The sequence below is a fragment of the Megachile rotundata genome, chromosome 5 (assembly GCF_050947335.1).
Source record: "Megachile rotundata isolate GNS110a chromosome 5, iyMegRotu1, whole genome shotgun sequence".
NCBI lineage: Eukaryota > Metazoa > Arthropoda > Insecta > Hymenoptera > Megachilidae > Megachile > Megachile rotundata.
Window position 1 is genome coordinate 3,566,658 of NC_134987.1, and position 15,573 is coordinate 3,582,230.

The following is a 15,573-nucleotide window of genomic DNA, read 5'->3' on the forward strand; positions in this document are numbered from 1 at the left end:
TCAATGGCTTCATAAACTTATTGCCTGTACGGTCAATCCGAGATCCTCGGTCTATTGCCTTGTAAAAATATGAAAAGATAGCTGCATCACACTCTAAGGCGATACAACAGACTTATAGATGATTTGGAAATTAGGAATTTGTAGATTTAACCTCTTGGCACGACGGTCTACTATAATGGCTTTCGCAAATGTCACCGTTCAATATTCAGCCGTGCCTAAGAGATTAGAAATGTGGAGACTTAAGAAGATGAAAATTTGACAAGTTAAGAATTCGTAGATTTGAGAATTTAGAAATTTGTGTATTTGGGAATGTACAGATTCAAGAATTTAGAAATTTAAATACTTGAAGAACTGAATCTTTGGAAGTCTGGCAATTCCTAAAATTAGAAATTGGTAGTTTAGAAATTTACCTGTTTTAGAGCTCCTCTATACCTATCTTAACCCAAAGGATCTAACGTCTTTTAGTAAATAGACTAGAAAACACGTACTTAAAATGTCACATATACTTAAAAAGCAACAAATATAAATATATACAGTGTACGTAACTATAAACATAAAATACAGTATGCAGCAACTGCAAATTTAATCATTTATTTTTTCATTATATTAGTCTGTTACTGCCACATTGGCAGATGAGAAATTTAGTTTAGGAAACAAGAATCAAATGTAAATTAACCCGCAATAAACCGTACAAACATATCATTCAGAAAAATAAGTCAATAAAAAGAAGCTAACAAACAGAAATACAAAAAATCCGCTGAAACAAAGAAAGAGGCACGTTCGCGTCTTTGTATAAAAGTGAAAAGATTGTCTCACGAAAATATTGAAAGCAAGAATAAAACGTGAAAATAGTAGGGTGGAAATAGAAAGTAAGGCGGTAAAAAACGAGAAAATAAAGCGAAGGAAAATATAGGACACGATAAAGAATCTACGTCACTCGAGAGACGGTTGCCCGTACGAGTTGGACACCGAATTTATGAACACGATCGATGGTTCGCTTTGATGATATCTCTATCGACGTCTCTGTGGACTTCGTTCATCCTCTTCAGTCTTCTTATCGGACAGAGATAGAGGCGAAAATATGACGGGGAAAGGGTGGACAGGAAGTAGAGCACACGATCTTCAAGTTACACGAAGAATGACACCAATTTACAATCCAGAAGGAGTTTATGTTTTGCTCGTCTCGACTGGCATCCTCGTGTTGTTCGATGCTAAACATTCGAATACAGGACTCTATCTCTGTCCCCTGTATATAAAAATCTGCTCGTTCCGTGACCCAGTGGATGCTCGTTCCTGAATTATAGCTATCCGATTTATCGCGGTCACCTTGATAACGTTCATTGGCTCGGAACGAGATACTTCGATCGGAACGCCGGTGAATTATTTAGATGGATCTCTCAAACTAGAGAAACTTTATGCATTCGAAGACATTTTAAGATGTCCAGCTTTCAGAATATTTTATGCATCGAAGTTATTAACATTTCGAATTTTCATTCTGGATGTTTTTATACTTAAACTTATTTTTATAACTGACTAAATTTTTTGTTGGCAAACATTGACAAAAGAGAACCTTGACATATGCTGTCGAGATCGTCATTCTGAATAACTTTTACGTATAATTTAATCGTCGCTCGTTGTTTTTTACAAAGTTATTGACAAAAAATATTTGGAAAAATGTTAATTATTTTTAATTATAGTATAAAACACGTTAAGTTAGGTTAAATTAGAGTAGTACTCATCAGGTTAGATAACCTGAAATTTAAAATTATTGCAATCTGTTCAGCTTGATTTATAAGTTTAGCCTATATGTCCCGTCATTCCAAATATATACTAAACTGTTACTAAAATCGTCATGTTTTTCGTTGTCAGATTACGTACAAATCTTGACTTTTACAAAATGACTTTTACGAAATGTTCTATGCTTAATAACTGTTTAACGAACAACGCACAAGATCAAATCACAGGGAACAATTACTCAAGCATATATCAAGGTTAGGGTAATGGGGTTAATCTCTCTTTGTTAATATTTACTATTATGTTTTTTTAAAGAATTTGAATTAATCTACCAGTTAATAAACGCTAAATATTAGGAATATCGACAAGTAATATTTTTTATTAATTGACTGCATTTTAAATTTTTAATTATGAAGACCAGTTTTAAGTATAAAGACCAGTGAGTTCTGTCGATTTAGAGTGCAATTGAAATCAAATAAATATTTTCAACAACTCACCTGAAAATGGTTGTTCCTCATTTCTATAAAAATCTCTGAATTTTCTGGCGAAAAACTCTGTATACTGAATTTTCACATTACCGTAATTAAAAAATTTTGTATCCTCTAAATAATACTACAGAGATTGGAACACACTGTAATTAGAGGAGACTATATATGGTGAATACCAGTTTCAGCCTTTTTTTGAATCCTCTGGCACAATTATCTTACACTCATTAAAATTTCTGTCCTAGCGTTTTTAAAAGGCTCGTCAAAGTTTATGTAGCTTTGTATGCTGCACATGTTTTAATGACGAACTACTTAAATTTGTATTATTCTTAGTTCTTTTTATACATTGTTTATACACTGTAATTAACTTAAAACATTTAAATTGTTCTTTATATTAGGAAACTAAATGCTATTGTTCTGGTCTCTTACATACTTTTTATTATGAAGGATCTTAAATTATTCAGTATTTAAATATTTTTGTTAAATGTAAGATTAATTGTAAAATGGAAGATTAATGGAAAATTATCAAACAAATATCATGAGTTTAGTGGTAGGAATAACTTATTAATTAAAAGCTTGTTTCACGAATACTAAATAACTAAATATATCGTTATTAGCAACACTTACGAAACACAATTGGCATTTGTTGTCCCTTTACTTCATCATATAATTCCATTTGGAATTTTGTAAATATTGTTATTATTTGTTTAATAATTTCTCCCTGCCGTTACTAAATCACATTAGATCGGTTTATTAGCATAAGTACTGCTAATGACGATATATCGATGCTCAGTACTAAAAGGGTTAATGTATTAGCCAAAAATTCATTTGCAAACGAGCAGATTCTCCATCGAAACGTTGCACCGCAACAAAATAATTTAACCTCCCTAACGTTTGACGAGCGATCAGTCCCTCGACGATTATTAATACGAACCGATACCAAAGCAGTGCTCCATCTATATTTGGATAAAATTGCGGAACCGCTGCTACCGGCTCCGCGGAAATGATCGCTAATTAGATTCATCGGAATTGTCGATCGCACATTATCGCTGTGGCGGCGGTGAACACCACGGTAGAATTATCGGCACGCGTAGAGTTGACCATACACAGCAGGATCGCGTCGATGTAGCGGACCGGAAGTGCGGAAAGGCATGCCGGGGGCTCCGCTAGATGCGAGCATTAGCTCCGCAACATGACGGTGCTAGATTTCCCCGCGGACTCTAATCACGCATCGGCGTCGAAGCAACGGTCGTGTACACCTGGGGATCAGTACTACAAGTAGCCTATGGCCGAATATATGTATACAACGGCAAACAGAGGAAGGGAAAGGGCAAATAAGAAGGAACCTCGGATAAAATTGAAATTCTAGGTTAGGTTTATCAGTCATGGATGAGATCAGCTAAATGTCACAGCAATGGATAATGCTGCATTACTTTAACACTATAGTCCCTGGCCATTGACTTAGGACAAATTTTCAGCATTTTTCACATTTTCTGCGAAATTAAAAGGTCTGCTCAAATTGTAATCATATAATTTATTAGTTACTAACATGATACACTATTACTGTACATAATAATATTAATACATGTTAATGTCTTGTATTTCTACCTTTTGCTTTCACCCTTTGTTTTTATATTTTTTTTTTATATCTTCATAATTCTCCAAAATATCTATAATTCCAGTTTTCAACATAGATAATGTGATGTTTGGACACTTGTAAACTAATCTTTTGAATTTTAACTGGTCTTTAGTGGATGACGGTAGGATAATAAATGATGATCACCAAAATACTTATATCGGGGGTTTCTTTATTTAAGCTGACGATTCGCGTGTTACAGTGCGTGTTACAGGGACTGACGTTCAGTGCGACGGGTCAGTAACGAATATATTATTTCCGCATTCGCGTTGGGTTATATATGTAGTTGGCTTTCTAGAAAAGGACAGCTTTCTAGAAAAGGACGGCTAGCAAGCTTAAAAACGCGCCAAAACTTAAGAAAGGAAATTCCCCGCGTTGGGAATCCCCGGCATAAAGCCCTCCGGGAAAAACCCGGACCTTTTTATTGGTCATGAACCGCCGATGACCTGGGTCTTACAACCTACGCATACTTCTACTTGTAGCGGTAAAGCCGCTACAAGTCATTGTAAACTAGTCATTCCCCAAACTTGACCTCACGCGCTTTCCATACACGAGCCTAACACTTGTGGCGGATCGCCGCCAAAAATTCTGGACGCGCGTGAACGCTCGCTATGCGGCACGAGAGTAAAAGAACATTCACGAACGCTCGCTATACGGCGCGAGCGTGGAAGAACTTTCGCGAGCCCACGCGCTAGAACATGTGCGACGAGGCGTGTGCGACGAGGCGCGCACTGGAACGTTCGCGAGCCAGAACGTTCACGAAAAACAATCGATTATATAAATCGGCCGGTTCGCGATCAATCAAGCAGTCAATGTCCAGCTCGCACACCGAACACTCCGAAAGTCAACGCGCGCTTCCATATCTTGTACAAAGTCTAATTTTATAGTGCAGTAGTTTATAGTCCCTAGTTCTTAGTTTATTACTATTAAACTTAGTTTATTACTATTACTTAGTTTATTACTATTACTTAGTTTAGTCTGTAAATAGTTAAACGTTTATTTTAATAAAGTAGTTTAAGTTATTTATCCGCGTATTAATCCACGCAACCACTTCACACTCGCACGGTTCTTAGTCTCACATCACCCACACAATTTGATTAATATCACAATAATCAAATGACGCGTTTCTAATCACGACCACAAGGAACATAGGCCTTTATGGCCAATATTGCAAAAAAATAATTTAATTTAATTTTTTTTCTTAATTTCTTAAAAATGTCAGTTTTCAAAAGTTCCAAATATTTTATTTGGGCTGAAGACCTTACGGCTGTAAAAATACAAAATTAGTATTGGCCATAAAAGCCTATGTTCCTTGCGGCCGTGATTAGAAACGCGTCACGCTTATACCTACGAGGTTTACAATAAATATTAAAAAATCAATTAACGCCATATGAAGAGGTATATAATGTCCAAAATATTGTAAACGATTATAAAAATAATGATATTTTTAATAAAAATGCTGATTGCCCCTCTTCACATAAGGTGATTTTAAATTATATATCTAATAAACATTGCTACATACAACAATTTAAAAAAACACGTATCCTCTATTTTAGTCCATAGTTTACATACACAAAGTTGTAAAAAAATAGTTCAACATTTAGTACAAAAATTTGAACAAAAATTATAAATTTTCAAAATATTATTTAAATAAATAGAGTTTATTAAAATTTTTTTTTCCCACAAAAATTCCCTATTTAAAGGCCAACAATTTAAAAAAAAAGTTTTCAATTACCTCCTTTAATTTCGGAGATATTCCCAAAAATATGATTTCAGCCTTCAACTTTGAGGGCTATTTTCACCCCTTCAATGTGAACGATTGTCGATAAAAAAATACTTGTCAAATTTTTTCTTGAAAACTAACTTTTACATAAGTTTAATTAAAATCGGTTTGTCCCGGTTCGATATGTTTCCTCGTAATATGTCAATAAATACAAAAATATTCTATTGCTACGAATTTGTTAAAGACCAGTCATTTTAACTGGTTTTGATAAAGAGTAGGTATAACAAGAAACAACACTCTTGGTGATATAGTTAATTCTTTATCATATGACACACTTGTGCCGCTTAGCAGAGTACTAATCTAAATGATATTTGCACCGCAATTGAGTTCTGAGTCAATCGCTAATGATAATTTGTACAATTAAAGATAACTGGGTCGAAGAAGACATACCTGACGTTTCCAACTTCCTTATTTATAACGTACCTAGTAATGATCTTAAACAAAATACTGTGATTTTTACTAATTTCAATTGCCTTCACCAATTTCGATAAAATTTTCCCATACCTTACTTAAGTCTGCGAAATATTTTAAATTGTCATTATAGACTCACATAAACAAATTTAAAAAAAAAAAAAAAAAAATATATACTGATCGAATTGAGTAACCTCCTCCTTTTTCGAAGTCGGTTAAAAAGTAATCGTCACGTCCTCTTTTTACTGTTTTCATTGTAGTATTCTCAGAATAATAAATGCACATCATTAATAAACTGATTACTTTAGGTACAGCTAAAAGCTTACACCATTATTTGCTTCAATTTTAAAAATGTTATTCTGATTTCTTCATATGTAAATAAATACGTACATAAATTTCTATATATAAAATCGAAATTTTCATTATGAGATCAGATAAAAAATCTTAGGAAATGGTCTTCACATTTTTCTTTACCGTTGCAGTTGTAGCGTATTCAGAACAATTAATGCACATCACTAATGGACCATTTATTCTTTAGTACAGTTAGGAACTCAGATTATTTATTTCAGCTGTAGGAAAGTTATTCTGTTTCTAAAAGGTGTCCCGACTCTTTTTCTAACAGACTGTAGTCAACGAGAAGAATAATTTTAACAAGACGCGGAGGGTTAGGATATTTTTCACGAGCGGCAAAGTCTCTCATTCGTCCAACAAAACTGCTCTAGATATTCCTGATACGTCAGCCGTGAGTTTCGGTAAATTACGATAGGAGGACTCAGCGGGAGCCGGGAAATTATGTTCCGGCGGGTAACTAATCTTGAGGCATCATCGCTCGATAGACCTTTAAATCACATCGTCCAAACTACCCCCTCACCGCCTCTAGTTGCTTGCTGGCCAGCCTGTAATACTCGTGTCTACAAATGACCCCATTCGTCGAGGTGCCAACGTTACCCCCTTTCACGTCCTGCCCTGCGTCTACCTCTTCTACCATCTTATCAACTGTTCTTTCCTACCACGAAATATAAAACCAGCCAATGCTCGGATCAAAAATTTTGGAAGAAATCGCTTGTGATCGTTTATTTATAGTTTAAGAAATACAATGATCAAAATTTTTATAATTACGGATGAAATTATTATACAAGATTTAGAATAGTTACCGAAATTTTGATTTCAGACACTTGTTACACGGTAACGATAAACACGGTTGATTTGGACATGGATTTAAATTCATCTAGAGGAGATGAATTTATACACGTGGACAAGATCAACAAGTCCTTAAATTTTTATTCCATCTCCACATTCCTATGTACCCAAATTCTTATTTCATCCCCATATTCCTATGCTCTTAAATTTATATTGCATCCTCATATTCCTATGTTCTCAAATTTTTATCGCATCCCCATATTTCTAAGTCTCTAAATGCTTTTTCTTTCCCCATATTTCTGGCCTAATTTCTAATTTCTAATAATAGGAACCTAATTAGATTAACTAAAAATTAGTTAACTTAATAATTGGTTTAATTGGTTTTCCTACTGCTTCTTTAACGTTCACTAGGTTTATCTATGGATAAACTAAGTTCATCTACTGAATCTAAAATAAACGTCAACATTATAAAATATTAAGAAATACTTCTTTATTCATGTAGATTAGAGGTAAAACCTAGTTTTATATGTTACTTGATGCTTTAGTACTTATTTATTTCCCTTTTCATTTTATTTTTCATTCTTCGATAAACGAGTATTTAAAGTCGGTAGTTCTAGTGTTAAATGGTCTCAAAAATTTTATTACATTTATTTACAATAAATGAGACCAAAATCTTAATCGAAGAGTTGCATAAATTCAACATTCGACCTGATTGTTTATTTTCCATTTTCACACAAATAATGATACCTGAATACTACGAGGTGCATCATCGAATGAAATCCACGGCTCCTATTCAAAACCAAAATTCTTGTTCCAATACGGGCGTCATTAATGTAATCAAAGCGTCGCCTGTTGGAATAAAATTGAACGGTACACATAGTTTATCGACTATACGGCATTAAATTGACGAATAGCTGGCAAGCAGTGCTTTGAGCATTGACGAATCGCAGTAAACTGTCATGCGAGCAGTCGAGAATGGTTGTGAGGGTGTTAGGGTAAAAGCCAGGGTAAACCGTAACGCAAAAGGGTGGCGGTTAAGGCCACTCTTTGATTTATTCGCAGGTTTGTCGAGTGGTGGGTGGTTGGCGTTATGTCGTAAACACTAACCAATTTGTCGTTCCGTTTTCTGGGACTTTTTTTGCTAGGTATATACTTTTAGTAATTTTTATGGATCCGCCATGGATTTAGTAGTTGGAGATAAAACATTAAACTTTAATTTCAATTTTTATTAATAGAGATTGAATAAATATCTGTTATTATATTAAAAAATTAAACTATTTTTATATTGAAATCATACTTCATAGAAATGTACAAATTTAGAAATATACAAGTGTACAAATTTAGAAATGTAAAGACGTAAAAACGTAGAAAAGAAGAAATATGGAAATACAGAAATATATATAAAAATATATGACAGAAATATAAAAATTTAGAAATATAGAAATGTAAAAATCTAGAATTTAGAAATATACAAGCATGAAAATACAGAAGCTTAGAATTGTTGAAAGTTAGAAATATAGAAGTCCAGAAATGCAGAAAATAAAAATTTAAACCATTAAAAATTTTGAAATTTGGTAACTAATTAATTTCATTAAATAATTTAATTGTGGCAACTGAATTTTCGTAAATATTTGAGCTTCAAAATTCAACAACATAAATTTGGAAAATAAGAGATTTAGTCATCGAGAAACTGAGCAATACATATAGTAATTGATGGAGTAGTTAAATAACAATGAGAGCAAAAATTAAGATATTTTATGAAACTTGCATCGCTAAATAAAATAACTTTAATACAGCAAAGCATTATTACTTTTTTCGGTACTTAAAAGAATAAATTCGTGTATACTCTCAAAATCGAACATAATTATATATAAAATTTTCGATATCAAAAAGACGCGAAGCGTTAAATGGGCAACGCAGTTATTACGCATACTAGCACAGCAAGTTGATTGATAATAAATGATTAACACGTAATTCGTTAATATCTTGTGTATAGTATTCAGACATTTTCGTGGAGAACTGAGTTATAATTAATGCGAATAATATGTACTATTATATGAAATCATAATCATGTAAACTCCAAAACTACATATTCTGATTCGAACAGATATTAAACAAAGAAAATGACTCGATTATCCGTCAAGCCTGCAATATGCATTTGAATAAACTATTCTCTGCGTCGAAATTAATTTTCCCATTAGCTCGTTATTGACACAGTAATATCGATTATTAAAGTAATTGCTGTTCATTTGATATCGCACAATTACACTAACAGCGAAAGTATTTGTTATTATGTCAGTAGTCATTGATGCGATATTATGTACATAATATCGTAATAAAACGTATAATTAGATAACAGATTTCGACATTATCGAAATAAACTGCGAATTTGAGATGATACGTTGAGATAATATATCATATCTGGCTAGATGTTATTTAAAATTATTATATAATAGTTTACTTAAAAGAACAAATAGCTTCTCCTTATTGTTATCAAGTCTTCCTTTATTTTGAAGGGAACAGTTCATTATGTTATTTTTTATCACATTTCTTATAAATATTTATTCATATCTCATGTACACGTGAACAGCAGTTAATGTTATTGAAAGACATGTATATAAAATCCGATACTATGGAGAAGTCATTTTCATTAGCTACCATGTTTTGAAGATTTGGGAACGTAGTTATTTGAAAATTTGTATTTTAAGAAAATTGACAATTTAATCCATTTAGGAATTTAGTCGTTTGATAATGAAAAGTGTTCATTAGTAAACACTGAAAGACACGTCTTTCATTTTGAGAAGAACCTTTAGAATGGGAAATATGGTTGAGCGAAAATTCATAATACACCTGTACACCGTATCAGTTCTACAGTTGAAATAAGCAATTTAAGCTGCATCCTCTTGTCTCCAGCCTTCAGCGTTAGAGAAAATTCACGACTCGATAACTTTTGAAGCAAAAAACATTCAGTTTATGTTAAATAAATCTAACAGTGTTGGTAAAGTTTGGCAGTAAAATACTGTGATACCCTGTGTATATACGGCATTAGCAGCTCTAAATTAATCAAGTGAATACAAATAGAAAATGTTACAGCTGGTCGCGTAATGAGTCCTGGTCTCAACATACAACGATACAATTAACACGTTTGATGGAACATTCGGAAATTTGAATACACCGAGACAGGTTGTTAGGAATAATCGTGTCCTAATGAGTTCCGAAACGTCCAAACGAGCCACGGTATTGAGAGAATGCCGAAACGTTCTCGTTTATCAATACGGGTAGAAGCAAGGCATCGTTATAATCTGAGGAGCGAGTTTAATTTGCGCTCCGAATTACTCCGTCTGCAAAAATCATGGTGAACGAGTAGTAGAACGAACGAACAGCCTGGGCTAGGTCGCTTGCAAGGACTCGTTCGTTCGCTCGCCATTAGGAATTCCCAATTGACGTCGTAATTATCGTTAATTGGACTCCGGATTACACTCGCGCGACACGCCGCGTGTGAAACGCCCGTCGTTCGAGCCGCGAATTATGCATTGCCCTTTCTGTAGACGGAATCAAGTCATCGAAGTGCCATTGGAAGAAAAAAAAAGGAAGACATGTAACCGCTTTCTGCAAAACTATTTCTGATCATTGTGAGCGACACTTCGCTGATAAAAATGCATTTAAATCATCCTTCCGCGCAAAACAATCGTGAATTTTAACATTTTTTGATTTTTACATTCCTTCGTAATCTACATTTTCGAAAATGTGCTTAATGTATGTATTAATGTTCGCTAATAGTACGACGTTGTGACAGTACTTCCAGCATTTACCACCAGGCGGATGTTTGCTACAACTTTCTCGCAAGTACTCGCTTACTCGACTATCTACTTCTACAGGGCGTACCATGACATATACACAACTTTACTAGTACACTCAATATACAGTTAGATTCATGTATACACTCCCACTTAAATCGACCTACTGGAATATTTTTGAAAATACAGATGACGCAAAAAATGTTTTAAATAAAAGTTATATGATTTGAGGAGGTAAATCATCTGATGAAATTATCTGTTTTCTGTATGAACATTGGGGAAATGTATATGAATTTTTTAATGCACTGCAAAAATATATATGAGTTATATATTTTTTAATGCAGTTCGTTATTATCTGTAAGGTATTAAGATACTTATAGAAAAAAACACTAGTTTATAAGATATTTTTATTTTAGTATCGTGAAATACCGTTTCAACGTAGCTAGAATGAAACTAAGATCTTGTTGTTACGCGGATGTATGTTGCTATCCACTAAAAACGATTATATCCTCTAAAATAATGATTAATGAAACTGAATTTGTAAACTTGGCATTACACTTGTGGAATTTTATTCATTCGCAGTAAAATATAAGAAGTAATAATTTTCTTTCTGAAATCATATATTATTGCAGTCTTATATAATTCGTGTACAGTTGTTCTTAGTGTGAAAGACATAGCTTCATATTTATTGAAAGTATGTTCGAAGTTATAAGTAATTATAATGACTGTGTTTAGACGCGTATATTATAGCATTGAAAGAGTTTGTATCATAACATTTTATTTGTGAAAAAATCACAAGTCTGATTGTTAGGACGGTGTATATTCCTCGATGAAGAAAAGAATGGATGCCAAAGTATCTTTAAACGAAATTCGATTCCATTGAAACGCCTGTCTAGCACGTCTATTAGACGTTGCCAGAAAATATCAAGTTTCTCATTTTCTTGCTGAAGGGAATTCTGTTACTCTTCGTGATCGTTACCAACGAAACGAAGCCCAGGCGATATAGTAAGAACGAAAATTACACAGAAGCAAAATTTCACTTCGACGCGTCTCGAGCTACAGGTATCGTGTTACGCATTTTTCAATTACGTCTCGCGATATCGTACACGGGTTCGATACAGTAACGAATATCTCGTTACCAATCAGTATATCTGCGATGGCTTCACCATTGTGTCCAAAATTTTCAGACGATTCCGAACAGAACTGTTCGGTTTCCGATAGGTAAGATCAATGTCCTAATAATCAACCGATCAAAGAAGCAATTAAGATAACTGCAATTATTTTTATATTTAAACAATATCTATTTTCACATAAATTAGTAAAAACGTATATGTGAAAGAAAAATTTGTAAATTAACTAAAATGTATTAAACATTACTGTCTCCATTGATAAATATGTATTAGTTTAACTTTCACCATTTAATAAAGAAAGCCAAGATTATGATATATTGTAAAATGAAAATAACTATATATTACAAATTTATGATATATTCGTTTAATCAATGACAGTGATACTTTTTCTCGTTAATTAATTTTAGTACATGAAACTTTTCACTGATAATTTACAAGGGGAGTACCTATTCCACAGGCTTTTATTGCTACATAAACATCACCTTTGGCATTGCATAACAATTAATTAAATACACCTCACACATTATAACGATTGGCACTATTACAATAAGAACATATAACTAACATGTCAATGTATGTACGTCTATTTAATGCATTGCATTTGTATTACTCTAAAATCAATAACATTGTTTAGATTATACACGGTATTATTCAATTTCAATTGCACATAGTAAACAGTACGCAGTTCAATGAATAAGCTTACTATGTACATGTTAGGTTATGTCATATTAAATGACCAATTTTGGAACACTGAAAATCTGACATAAGGTGATATAAACATACTACAAAATAATCTGCCACATCAGTTAAAACTTAAAAAAATTAAATTCGTCGATATTCCCAATACAGCATTACTAATTCTATATTACAGCAAACAATGGATCGTCAATTTACAGTTTAGTATTGTTCATAAGCGAAAACCAGTTTCCTGTTACTTACGTTTGATATTGTATACATAGTAATTGTAATACGCGTGTCGTGGATATTCAGACTAATATATTAATTCACATTAATGTTATTCATATTAAAATACTCATCCTTAAATATTAAAAGTATCCATCTTGTCCTCCGCATCATCGATCCACAACAGTAATGGAACTTACATATGAAATAAAAATACAATGTACTTTATACCGTTTTTATCATCATATACAGGTTATTTGAAAGAGCATTTACTATTTGAAAATACATTGTACAAAGCATTAGAAATTAAATGTTCGATGATAGTTATTTTATTATTCCGAAAGAGAACTACCAGTTTGTATTTCAAAGATTCGTTACAAGTTTATATAACTTCTGTAATTAAGCTATGAAATTTGAAGATTGCAGTTCACTCCTTTATGAATTCATAGACCTATAACGTGTAAATCGTGAAAGGTTATTCATCAATAAATATTTTATGCTTGTAAACATCAATGTTGGTGAATTGTATTATGTATGCCACCATAAATTTGCTTCACTGTGGACTATAAACCTAGATAAATAAACACACCTACGTAAATTTGATGATTAAATTGGTAGTTATTGGTAATCATCAAATTTACCTGATGAATCATCAAATTAATTCTGTACACGAATTACAATAAGACAACCTGTACATAAAAGTACATAGATACATGAATTAACTATACTTTACTTATGTGTATGTTACATTAAAAACTATGTTATTAATTAACAACACTAATTACAGGTTAATATTATGAGCTAAAAACTATCGACTTATAATTCCATTATGTGAATATCTATCTCGTTATTTGGAAATGAACCAATTTAACCGGCTTTATTTTTTGTTTTATGAACAAAAGTAACTTGGTCCCGAACATTCGTTAAACTGTAAGGTTCTAATGCCTTTTAAACTTTTTTGGAACCAAATGCGCAGTCATAGATTTAGTCCGTACGTAGTTACTGCTACTTATGCAGCCATTTTGCTCGTAAACCGGACGGAATGTAAGTCTCAACCGAATCCAACCTAAACCTTTTGCGAGGGAGATGAACGAAAGGGAGTAAGTCACCGGTAGATTGCGTAAAGTAAAGAGACGATGTATCCGTAGTAATACAAGGGAACAGAGTATCGAACTTTTGGCAACTCGAAACTATCGACCTGTCCAATCCGCTTCTGACTTGGGTGGTGTCCAGCTGCGACGTCGAAGAGACACGGAAAAGCCTTGATGAGCTTCCCAAGAGTGACCGACTTGCTCGACTGTTTTCTCTATCGAATCTGTCGCCGGTATCGATCGTGTGTCATCTATATTGAGTATCTTTCTGTATTTTCTGCTATCGATATTGGCGTTTTTCAGTGTATTAAGGGAATATCTGATGGGATCTTGCGTGGTTGTAGTCTACGATTAACGTGGACACACGCCAATTTTGATTCAATTTCGATATGATACAGAAGTAGATAGGAAATATTTGATACAAGCAAATATCCACAGTGAAAGAAGCGAAACAACTTGCAGAGTTAAGGATAAACAAGCTATTTTATTAGATATCTTGGAAATTAAAGGATATGCCATGTGAACCTGACATTTTTCTGAAATTAAATTTACTGAAATTATTTTTACAGTGGTCAAATTATTATACTCGAGAGATATATTTTTAAAAATATGTGCTGCGATACTAATTAGTTGATAACAGCGTTATACTTTATAATTATATTACGATTGCAATTAGGGTAAGATTATGGTACTTGCTATACTGACTAATTACAACATAATGTCAGAACTGTGAGTAATGTCTTAATACAAATTTCATTTTTTGAATAAAACTGAGATGTACATATAAAATTATGTTTAGTTCTCTATACATTGGATCTTTTACAAAATCGTATTTTTTAATGTTAAGAAAAGTTTTATAATTTCGAACATTTTGATAATGCAAAGATATTATTTTATGCGTTAATAGAACATGAGTTCAATCGATGAAAATTTATACGTATCAACTCATTAAAATTGAAATCAAATACCAGAAATTGTTTACATCTCTTTGGAATTAATTATCTGATGAAACATTGTGTTTGTTTTGTGTTTCAGGATGCTGTTTCGTTACGTTTTATACGAGAAAAGCAGCCCTGGATGCACAGAATGCTCTGCATAACGTCAAAACCTTCAGTGGGGTAAGTAAAATAATCCTACATTATACGTTATAATGCAATTAGTGTCTCAAAGATTCTATAAAATTATAATTTCAGTGTTTTGACAGTAATAGCGTAATATTAAAATATCATAATACACCAAAAACTGTTCTTGATATTTTCGAAACTAATATTAATCTCGCTTGCTAATAAAACATAAAATAACAATTCAGGAATCATATAAGAATTTTCTCCGCGATATAGATTTGACGATGTTATAAAATTATAATAGTATTACCAATTTTATTTAGATATTTAACTGAAATTCGTTTCAAATTTTAATGTTATGTTATTTTTTGCTGAATTTTAGTTCTGATACTTTAATCT

The 15,573-nt window shown here is 32.7% G+C and overlaps 1 protein-coding gene across 21 annotated transcripts in view; it reads left to right on the top strand.

The window, feature by feature from the left end:
* Positions 1-15,573, top strand: part of LOC100883744 (CUGBP Elav-like family member 1-A) — a 1,238,863-nt gene that overhangs the window by 949,794 nt on the left and 273,496 nt on the right. For all 21 annotated transcript variants that reach the window (XM_076532024.1, XM_076532022.1, XM_076532021.1 and 18 more), the window contains one exon: positions 15,146-15,228. In XM_076532024.1, the coding sequence (XP_076388139.1) occupies positions 15,146-15,228 (83 nt within the window). The remainder of the gene's footprint in view (positions 1-15,145; positions 15,229-15,573) is intronic.